An 11,249-nucleotide genomic window follows, 5' to 3' on the forward strand; every position below is an offset into this window, starting at 1 on the left:
ATGCTTCACCTGGAAAGTGGGGAGACTGACAGGAACCACCTGCAGGCCTTCCAGTTCTGAATCCTCATGCCAGACAGCCTGACATAAAGCAGATCCATCCCAATCTCCTGCCCCTCACTGAAGTCATTGATATTGTTCAGTCTCTAAGTCGTGTCCAACTCTTTGTGACCCCATGGACTGTAGCACGCCAGGCTTCCCTGTCTTTCACTGTGCCCCAGTTTGCTTAAATTCATGTCCATTGAGTCGGTGATGCCATCCAATCTCATCCTCTGCCACCCTCTTCTCCTTTTGCCTTCAGTCTTTCCTTAGGCATAGGGTGAAGGCAGCAGCTTCAAACCTTCCTTTGAGTGACCTTCTTTCCCTCCCTCCCTCCCCGTGTTCCTCCCATTCTGTGTGGGTGGTGTCAGCCCCCATGTGCTGGTCTCCTGCCCAAAACACCCTCCTGTCTTCCTTCTTGGTGTACTCCTGCTCTTCACCCAAGGCCCTGCCCAAAGGTCACCTCCTCTGGAAGCCTTCCCTCCCTTCCTTCCCAGGCAGCCAGTCTCAAACTCCCCTGGCGACTCTCACCCCCACTGACTTGTAATGATGAATGAGGGAAGCTGAGTGGACAAACTCAGGCAGGTGGGTGGGGACCAGCCAGCCACACCCAGAGGTGGAAAAGGCAACTGGCCCTGGGAGGGCCCCTGTGCCGGAATCTGCTACACAGGTAGCTGAGAAATAACTACTATCGGTCGTCTTTGGGCAAAGAGGACACAGCTTGCTTATTACAAAATATCCTTTATTGATAAAATAGCTCAGACTTTAAAAAAAATAAAACCTGCATATCACAAGGGGACACCAGCAACATCAGCAGTGGTCCCGCGGGGGGCACACGTGAGCCTAGTCAGCAGGTGACACAAGTCAGCCCCTCCCAGGCCCAGCCTCCCTGGCCCTGCCCCCAGGCCAGGCCCAGCCTCACGCTGAGACCAGGGAATGAGCTGGATGGCCTCCTGCCCCAGGAGCGACTCTGGTCCCCTCCGTTCTCTCCACCCCAGAAAATTCCCCCAACATCCCTCCAGATCCAGCCAGGCCCATCAGTGCCTGTGCTGCTCAGCCCAGCCCCCAAGATAAGATGCTCACTGGCTTAATGGTGAGCCACGCATACCCATGGGGAAGGCTGGGAAACATCTTCCCAGTGCTCCCAGTTGTTCCAGGAGGGATGGGAGAGGAGACCAAGAGGGAGAGGCCCCTGGAGCCCCCGCAGTGGGGTGGAGCAACACGGCTGGGTCTGAGATGGGCAGACGGTACCCACCAGGGGCAGGGTCAGCTATGCATCACAGGGGCCCACGTGGGGCTTGGAGCCCAGCCTGGGGACTCCAGTGGGAGCCCCCTAGGAGTCCACGGGCCCCTACCCACCTGCTCCAGCCCCAGCACTCCGTCACACACTCTCATCTCACCCCATTCCCTTGCAGTGGGTATCTTTAGAGATCTTGGGGAAACATTCACCAGCTTGATGACAAAAGATTTCTCCCCCGTTGTGGGGGAGGGGGGTCCAATCCAATGAAAACCCTCTTGGTGTTGCAGGTGAAATGTTGGGAAGTTGTCATGCAGCATAATAACTCAAATCTTTGCAGGCATAAGAACACATTCTCAAAGAAATCCTCGAACTGAAACTGTGGTTCTGTCTGCCACTCCCCACTTCCAGTTTGGGGTAGGAATTCACACCCCAGGCACAGAACAAAAGTCTACAGGAAGACAGGCAGTGGTAAACACAGAAAAGGGGGATTTTTGTATCACTGAATAATCACATTTTCTGGTTCTCTAATGCGTTACCCCCATGGAGCTCAACGCTTTCAGCCATGCCTTTCGTCTCCCGGTGGCAAGTAGGCGGCAAGCTATTGTCACCCCAGTTTTTGCAGGGGGTGAACGCTAGTGATCAGGGCCCTCCCGTCGAGGAGGAGGCCAGGCCTCCAGACCACCCCACCGAGGCATCCACACACCCACCTGCCTTCCAGAGGGGCGCCGAGTGAGGAAAACGATCCGAGACTCTGGTCTTTAAAGGAGTTACAAACCCAAAAGCAGGACGAAGGTGAAGAAGGGCCCAAAGACAGTGTCAGCCCGTACACCCCCACCCAGGGCCTCATCGGGACCTGCGCACCCAACGTGGGTGCCTGTCGTCATTTCTGCTGCTTCCTCCGCAGCAGGCCCTCCCGGAAAAAGTGGAAGGCTGGCTTCCTGCTGTTTTCCAGGGGAAGAAGAGAAAGAAAGAAAACACCGCAAGTGGTCAACCAGAAGACACGGGATTCTCAGGGGAGGGAAGCCCACCAGTGGTTGGCAGGGGTCTCTGGTTCTGGGAGGGGAGCCCAGAACATTCAGCTACGTTCAGGATGGGCCAAGCCTCGTCCATCTGCCCTTGTACAGGCAGTGGGTGGAGAAGATGGCCCCCCACAGCCAAGCCAGCAAGTGTGTGTGTGTGTGTGTGTGTGTGTGTGTATGGGTTAGTCGCTCAGTCGTGTCCGACTCTTCTTGACCCCATGGACTGTAGCCTGCAAGGGGAGCCTTCAGATAGACCCCCTGACCCTCCCAGGGGGTCCCCAGGATGAGGCTTCAGGACCGGGAAGGGACCAGAAAGCCCAGGGAGGTGGCCACCTAAGACAGGGTGAAGCAGGGTGACCCGGGCACCACCTGGCACCACCCCACACAGGCAGCAGGCTGGCGGGCTCACCAGGCTGTCTGGGTCCACTCGCGGCACAGGATCCTCCGGAAGGCACGGCGAAAGTCCTGGTTGAAGACAGTGTAGATGACGGGGTTCAGCGAGCTATTGCAGTAGCCGATCCAAAAGAAGAACTGGAAGAGGCCGTGGGGCACCTTGCAGTGCTGCGGGCAGATGGCACCCAGGCTGTAGCTGAAGAAGAAAGGGAACCAGCAGAGCACGAAGACGCCGATGACCACAGCCAGCACGAAGGTGAACCTCTTCTCTCGGCTCAGCTGCGTCCGCCGCCGCCACCACTGCGCCCCCGCGGTGCCTGTGCCCCTGCCCAGGAGCACCTGGCCACGCAGGGTTGCCAGCACCCGGGAACCCTGTGGCTGCTGCAGGGGCGGGCTGCAAGCTGAGGCAGGAGACGCCGGCAAGGCCTGCGGCTCACAACCCTCTTCTTCCTCCTCTTCTGCCTCCTCCTCCGGAGATGAACCACAGACCCCTTCCTTCTGACCCTGGCCTGACTTGGGGATGGCAGGCCAGCTGGGTGGCAAGGCAGGAGTGCCAGGGGCTTCAGGGGTCTCCCCGTCACCCTTCTCCCCTGGGCGAGGTTGGGAGCATCCGTTGGCCTCTCCAGGAGTGGCCAGTTGAGAGGCCAAGGTTGGCAGTTTGGCTGAGTCTGAAACTTCCCCAGGGGCAGGGTGTGGCTGCTTAGACTCCCTCTCCCCAGGCCCCCCTTTGGCCCTGGGGCCTCTGCAGTGGCTGCGCTTGGCAATCAGGTAGATGCGCAGGTAGACCAGGATCATGATAAGGCAGGGTGCAAAGAAAGATCCAATGCTGGAGGCAAGAATGTACCAGGCCTCTTGGTTGAGCTTGCACTGAGGGCGGGCCAGGGGCTGGGGACCCTGGTCGCCCTTGTAGATGAGGGGCGGCAGCGAGATAACCGCTGCGATGAGCCATACGATGAGGATGATGAACTTGATGCGGCGCGGGGTGCGCTTGGAGTTGTACTCCAGGGCCCGGCTCACCGCCCAGTAGCGGTCCAGGCTGATGGCACACAGGTGCACGATGGAGGAGGTGCAGAAGAGCACGTCGAGCGCCAGGTACACCTCGCACCAGGTGCGCCAGAAGTACCAGTAGCCCAGCAACTCGTTGGCCAGCGAGAAAGGGATGATGAGCGTGGCAACCAGGATGTCGGCGGCGGCCAGCGACACTAGGAACAGGTTCTGCGGGGCGCGCAGCGAGCGGCTGGTCAGCACAGCCAAGATGACCAGCGCGTTGCCGAAGATGGTGAAGAGGATAAGGAAGGTGATGACCGCCGCGATGGCCGCAGTGGCCTGCACCGAGTAGGGCTCCTGGTGGTCCATGGCGGGGCCGGACGCGGCCAGAGCGGGCGCTGCTCGCCCCAGCGCGCGCACAGCCGGCGACGGCGCTGTCCCACCCAGGTCGGCTGGACGAGGGGTCGCCCCCCTGGCGGTGCTAAAGGCGCTGGAGCCCCATGGCCAGGCCGAAAGGGGTCGGGGGACGCCCCGGAGCCGGCCACGGCCCTCCTACATCCCGGTGTACCGGCGTCCGGCGCCCCTGCCGTCCGCCCCAGAGAAGTTTACCAAGTTGTCCCTCTGAGGTCCCCGCCCCGCCGGGAACCAGGGGAAAGTTGCGCCCTGACGCGGGGAGGCTGCTGGACTCACGCTGGGGCGCGGGGCCCGGCCAGCCGGGCAGGGGGTGCGCAGCCGGTTCGGAGGAGGCGCGGAGGCAGATCCGCTCCCAGAGCTCCTGTAACCCGGAGCCGCGCCTGCAGGCAGCACGCGCCGAGGCCGGGGAGTGGGGAGGAGAGCAAGCGCGGCTGGAGGAGGGAGGAGACTGGAGGCGGGAGCGGGAGGAGGAAGGGAGGCGGGGCGGGGGGTGGGAGGGGGACCCAGGGTGGGTGGAAGGTGCGCCTCGCTGGGGGGCGCGCGGGCCGCAGCCTCCCCGCGCCCCTGGCCTCCTCTCTGGCGCCCCTACCCTTTTCCTCCCAGCCTCCACTCTGCGGCAGGTCAGAGAGGCCGGCGTCTGGGATCTTCCGGACCGAGGGAAGGATGCTGGCAGAAGTGGAAGGGTCGGTGCACCAAAGGAGCCGGGACGCGGCGCTGGAAGGTCCGCGGGCACGAGGCTGGATGTGTCTCCTGCGGATTGCGCGGCTAGGGCCGACCCCTCCGGTCTGGGGGGGGGGTGGCCGCAAGTAGATCTCCCCTTCCCGCTGCCCAAGAGCCCCAAGGAGAGGGTGGGTGGGTGTGTCGGGGCTCTGGAGCATCATAAACCACACGCGCTCCCCGGAGCCCGACAGGCCAGAAGCCGAGCGGAGGGCGTGAGGCGAGTGGGCAGACCCTTCCCCAAATGCTTTCCCGCCCCGACTGGACTCCGTCGGGCCTGCGGACCCCGAGGAGGAGCGCGTGACAAGGTAGCGAGCGCCCCCTGCCGCCGCCCGCCTGCGAGCTTGTCCTCGGCCACCGGGGACCCGAACCCTCACAGCGTCTTGGGGTCGCTGAGAAGGCTCCCAAGCCGAGGGTCAAGCAAGTGCTCAGAGCCTGGGATTGCCGACTTCAGCTTTCCTGTTTCTCCTGCAGATGCCTCAGTTTCCCCTATTAAGGGCAAAGAGGTAAGAAAAAACTGGCCTTGGACTCAAGTCTCGGCAACACCTGAGACTCGGGCGGGGAAAGGGGGTTGAGGGGGGCGGGCGGTGTCGGGCAGTTGCAAACTCCGACCTCCTGACCAGTAGGAAGAGGATGTCGCCTGGTGCAGAGCGAGGAGATCTAGTCAAAGGCAGGGTCTTTTGACACAATTTCTCAGACAGTAGAGAATCTGCCTGCAATGCAGAAGACCCAGGGTTCCATCTCCGGGTCAGGAAGATCCCCTGGAGGAGGGCATGGCAACCCACTCCAGTGTTCTTGCCTGGAGAATTCTATGGACAGAGGAACTGGTGGGCTACAGTCCATGAGGGTGCAAAGAGTCAGACTTGACTGAGCAAGTAACTTTCATTTCAGAGAAAATGTAGGTTTTGGGGGCAGCTTGCAAGGGAAGAGCTGTGCAGTGACCCCCTCCCTGCTCCAATCTTGCTGATGGCGCCCGCCCCATGCATGCTGCACACCCCTCTTGAAGTGGCCCTGGAAAGTACATCTGGGGTAAGAAGAAACTTCCAATTAAGCACACTCAGTCCTGTCTGACTCTGTGACCCCATGGGCTGTAGCCTGCCAGGCTCCTCTGTCCATGGGATTTCCCAGGCAAGACTAGAATGGATTGCCATTCCCTTTTCCAGAGGATCTTCCCGACCCAGGGATCGAACACAGGTCTCCTGCATTGCAGGCAGATTCTTCACCATCTGAGCCACCAGGGAAGCCTGATTAAGCACATACCCCACCCTGACTGCCTTCTGGCCTCAAAGTGCTTCAAAGGACAAGGACTCCCCATGTACCCTCCTCCTACCCACACTCCCTGTGGCCATTGCAGTGCCAGCCTGGGGAGCTTCAAGGGCATTTTTTCACTGTTTCCAGAGCCTTTAATGCTATAACCCCAGCCTAGACCCAGCCCTCATATATCTAGCCCATAGCCATACGTGGCATCCTCCCTATAAATAAGCATCAATCTGCTTCTGAAAGTAGGGCTCCTCTGACGACACGGCCTTGATCCAACATGCCTGCTCCATCTTCATGGGAGCAGGGAGTGTGGCCTCAAGGTGCCCCAGTGTCTCACCCCCAGCCAGGTTCAGAAGAGGTGGTACCCGCCCCTAGCCCCCAACACAGGGCAGGACTGAGGGGGCTCTCCCTTGATCCTGGGCTCTCCCTGCCTCCTGCCAGCTCCTCTGTTAGATGTGAGTGCCCACAGCCTGGTGGGGAAGGTGCTACCTAGGCTCGGTTGGAGAGGCAGCCAGCCTCCCTGGTCCCCTCCAAAGACAGGTGTCGTGAATGCATCCTTCCACTTGCTGGGCTTCCACCCCAGGGTCACCAGGGATGGGGAGGTGTCATCAGACCCTTCGCTGAGGAAAGACAGACAGGTGGCCATTGGAGCCTGGGAATCAGCCACTTGAGCAAATTCCTGCCTATCCCCCTGGTCCCTGCCCCATGCTCTCTGTCCCACGGCAGGGAATCTGGGCACTCTGGTGACCCAAATAGGCTTTGGGAAGGACCACTTCTCATCCTCTCCAACCACTGTCAGGCTGGGAGGCCAGTAGGTATCTTCCCAGACACTGCAACTCACAGCAGCTTTTTGTCTGCTGGCCTGTTTTCCTTGAAAGGCCACGCCTCCAGGACTCTGCAGAACTGAGGCCAGGGCTCCTCAATCCCATCCTGCCCCACCCTCCGCATGCTGATTCTCAGCTGGGCCTTCCCTGTAGAGGCAGCTCCACATCCACCTATCCCTGGGCCCTGCTGGGTACCACCCTTGGTTGAGGACAGCCAGAAAGAACCCACAGGAACCCACGAGGCTCAGCCAACACCCAGGCTCTGTGTCACCCGCTGCCGTCCCCCAGCCCCACCCAGCCCTAAGACCAGCAGCTGGCTCTCGGGGCAGTGGGGGCTGTTACATAACTCAACTCCCTGCTGCTCTCTGCCATCTCTTTCTCCCCTACACACACCCCTTCCCCAGCTGCCTGCTCTGCTGAGCCGTTTGTGAATCAGAGCCTCAGGCCGCAGTAGGGCTTCCTCCCGCCCTTCCCAAACTAGCTCTGACCTACCAGTATCATCCTGCTCCACCAGGGCTGGCAGAGCTCAGTCCCAGACCTGCAGCCAGCCAGCAGTAGCTGCTGCTGTTACTCCCAGCCACGTGTGAGGGGGAGGCCGAGGCAGAGACAGGCTCTGGTCCACCTTCTGTCCCACACCAGGCTACATACTGGTCCCTGGATGCGCCCTGAGCGCCCGCATCGCCAGTCCTTTCCAGGACTGTTTGCTCTGCCAGAAACACCCTCCTCACCTTTCTTTCTGTGCTTGGCGGAGCCCTACTCTCTTCTCAAGGAGTTCACCCCTCACCACCTCTCCTCCCTTGGTGCCACTCTCACGTCCAGAGGCTATACCACAATGGGGTCTGAGGGCCTGTTGTACCACCTCTTTCATCAGAGCAGACATCCCTCCTCGGTCCGCAGTACCTGGCCCAGATTGTTGAAAAGTGAAGGGTAATGGCAGTAGGCCTCAGCAGATGAAATACACATAAGCTTTTTTCAGACAGGTGGTGCCCAAATGAAGGAACCCCCAGGGATGTCCTTGAAAAGAGGGGCCATGGTGGAAAGGTGACCTAGTAGCATCTTTTCCAAGAAAGGGGAGACAGTTGTCCTATCCTGGCCGTGAGAGGACAGCAGGAGATGCACCATGTTAGCTGAAAGCCCTGGAACCACTTCTCCAGGTCTGAAGGGCAAGACTGGCCCCACTGTCTCCTGGGCCAGGACGCCAGCAGCTCAAGCTGCTGCACTTCCTACCCCGAGAGCCCATGGGGACGATCCCCAGCCAGGCTGCACCCACCCCCAGCTTTCCCCAGAAGCCCCAGCCTTTCAAATCCCCAGGGACCTTGCCCCCAGACCACCCTGTACCACCCAGCCTCCCCACCTCCCCAGACCCCTGAGCGTGCCCTCTGTGATGTCAGTCGGCCATCCTCTCTCCCCCCATCATACCTCACCCGACAAAACCCCAACCCTGGTCAAACCTAAACCATCCACCCTGCCTTTGACCAAGCGGCTGCTTTTTCCAGAGCAAAGCGCTCAATTGTCGGCTGGCTTCGCTTTAGATTCGTGACCACAGATCTCCAGATGTTCCCAGTGTGCTCACTTCCCCACGCCTCAGAGTCGGCGTCTGTCTCCTGCTCCTCTTCCTGCCTGCGCCCTCCTCGCAAGCTGTGGCTTTGCCTTCTACTTAAGAGAAAAGGGAAGCCAACCCACAGGCACGCATTCCCCGCACACCTGCCTCCAAGCCGCGTCTCGGCTCTTGGGGCAGGTCCTCTGCATACACCCTGGACCTCGAGTCCTCTCGTGTCCCCTGGGGCTCCGCTCTGTTGATTATCCCTTCACCAGCTGTCACTCCCTGCACTTTTAGGAAGCTCTCCACACCCTCTGTGTGCATGCATGTGTGTGCTAAGTCACTTTGGTCATGTCCAACTCTTTTGCGACCCCATGGACTGTAGCCCACCAGGCCCCTCTGTCCGTAGGATGGATTCTCCAGGCAAGAATACCAGAGTGGGTTGCCATGCCCTCCTCCAGGGGATCTTCCTGACCCAGGGATTGAACCCGCGTCCCTTACCCCTCCTGCATTGGCAGGCGGGTTCTTCACCACAGGATCATCTGGGAAGCCCCTGCAGCCTCCACATTCTTGTCTGCCTGGTCCCTGTCTCTAGCCCCTCACGTTCTCCCTTCGCCCTCCACTGAGCCCACTCCTGGGCGTCACTCATGCCTCCGCATCGCCAAGGGCCAGGCTCGCGTCTGTGTCCTGGTCCCAGGCAGTTTCTCAGCCGCATTTTATACGACAGACTCTTCCCCGGGGCCACTCCACAGGCCCTGCTCCCTCCTAACAGGCCACTCCTCCTCAGCTTCCTTTCCCTTTCCCAAACCCCAAATCAGAGATTCCCACTAAGACTGGTTTTTGCCCCTTCCCAGGGACGTTGGGCAACGTCTGGAGACATTTTTGACTCACCACAGGAGGCAGGAGGTTGCTACTGGCTTCTAGCGGGTAGTGGCCAAATATGCTATCAAAACACCACACAAGGTCCAGCCCAGCCCCCTCTCCCCAGCGAAGACTCATCAGTCAGAAAATGCTGCAGGACCAAGACTGAGAAACTGCAGGGAGCGATTCAGCACTGGTTCAGTCCTGGGATCCTTTCCTTCTGCGCCTGAACTCTTCTTGGGGAATTTCACCTGGATGCTAACCACTCTCCAAAGTACGTGCCCTGCCCTGAACTTTAGGCTCACTCAGCCCACGCACTTCCTGACCCACCCATTTGACATCCAGGAGCCCCCAACTTACCTGGTGGCTCAGCTGGTAAAGAATCCACCTGCAATGCGGGAGACCTGGGTTCGATCCCTGGGTTGGGAAGATCCCCAGGAGGAGGGCATGGCAACCCATTCCAGTATTTCTTGCCTGAAGAATTTCATGGACAGAGGAGCCTGGAGGGCTACAATCCACAGGGTTGCAAAGACGCGACTGAATGACTAAGCACAGCACAGCCCCCGACTTAAAACACCTATTTGCCCTGAACTCTCTCCCCTCAGTTCTCAAGGCTGAGACGCCTTCATCCCCTGCTCATCCAGCGGCAGGTGTGGTTATTTCAACCTCCAAAACGCACTCCAGAGCACCCACTTTCGCCCTTTCCCATCATCCCCTCACTCTCACTCGCGCGGCTGCAGGGGCTACCAGCTGTTCTGCCCGATTCCAACTCGCTTTTCAAGGCACATCCAGAATAACTCTTTTAATATAATTTTGTCTATTTGGGGCTGCTCTGAGTCTTCGCTGTTGCATGTGGGCTTTCTCTAGTTGCGGTGCTCGGGCTTCTCACTGCAGCGGCTTCTCTTGCTGTGGAGCACGGCTTAGCTGTGGCGCACACGCTTAGCTGCTCCGCGGCTTGTGGGATCTTCCCAGACCAGGGATCGAACCTGTGTCTCCTGTGTTGGCAGGTGGATTCTTTACCACTGAGACACCAGAGAAGCCTCTGAATGACTTTTTAAAATTTTAGATCAGGTCTTGTCACACCTCTCCTTAGAAACTCCCAGCAGGGGCCCCTGTTGCTCTTGGAATAAACCATCCCTCCATGACTGAGCAGGCCCTTGCCTGCCTCCTCCTTACCTCCCCCACACACACCTCTCTCCACACACGCTGGCCTGACACACCTTGCTCCTTCCTGCCTCAGGGCCTTTGTACTGGCTGTTCTTTCCCCAGATGGCCCCAGGATAGCAGCGTCCTGCCATTCAGGTGAAATGCCATCCACAAACGCTCCCTCTTCCATCACTTATCAACCCCAGATGCTTCATTTGCCTGTTCACTGTCCATTCCTCTCCCCATCCCCAAATAAACTCTGTGAGAATAGAAAACCTGCCTGTTCCCTATATTATTCCCAGTGCCTATAACGGAGCCTGCCTGGCCCCCAAATACAACAGATGTGTGTTGGGTGAGTGAATAGACTGATGAATGAGCCCACAGAGCTATGTGGTCGGGGACTGGTGAACAAGTCGCAGGCCGTGAGAGGTGGCGGGTAGCCCCCTGGGCCCTGGTTGACACCCCAGGTCCCACACATGTCACACCCTCCATGCTGGGGCTCCGGGGACCAGACCATGACTGGATCATCAGGCCAGTGTGGGGCTCAGGGGACAGGCCTGGGCCCAGAGCTGGCCTGGGGCCCGGACTCTACTGACAGGCATCTTCTTGGGGACGACAGGACAAGGACAGCCTTGTCCCTGATCACCACCAAAAGAGAGTAAGCAGTCTTCCCCGTGAGGCATCAGGATTAACCAGCCCCACCGCCCTGTGCAGAGAACCCAGCATCCAAGATCAAAAGCCGCCTGTTGATGGAGGCTCATGACAGCAGCCTCTGCGAGCTGGGCGGGTCTCGCAGTGCAGAGCACATCACC

General features: G+C 59.4%; 2 protein-coding genes across 2 annotated transcripts; one reads left to right on the forward strand and one right to left on the reverse strand.

Annotated features, from left to right (window-relative positions):
* Positions 1-761: 761 nt before the first annotated feature.
* On the reverse strand, positions 762-4,510 carry ADRA2B (adrenoceptor alpha 2B). The gene has a single exon (XM_019969658.2). The coding sequence runs from the start codon at positions 4,042-4,044 to the stop codon at positions 2,701-2,703; it is 1,344 nt and encodes a 447-aa protein (XP_019825217.2). The 5' UTR covers positions 4,045-4,510; the 3' UTR covers positions 762-2,700.
* On the forward strand, positions 4,043-10,706 carry LOC109565490 (collagen alpha-2(I) chain-like). The gene is made up of 3 exons (XM_070798151.1): positions 4,043-4,263; positions 4,325-5,312; positions 9,285-10,706. The coding sequence occupies exons 1-3, from the start codon at positions 4,043-4,045 to the stop codon at positions 9,519-9,521; spliced, it is 1,446 nt and encodes a 481-aa protein (XP_070654252.1). The 3' UTR covers positions 9,522-10,706.
* The last annotated feature ends 543 nt before the right edge of the window (positions 10,707-11,249 follow it).

Source organism: Bos indicus, chromosome 11, assembly GCF_029378745.1.
Source record: "Bos indicus isolate NIAB-ARS_2022 breed Sahiwal x Tharparkar chromosome 11, NIAB-ARS_B.indTharparkar_mat_pri_1.0, whole genome shotgun sequence".
Lineage (NCBI taxonomy): Eukaryota > Metazoa > Chordata > Mammalia > Artiodactyla > Bovidae > Bos > Bos indicus.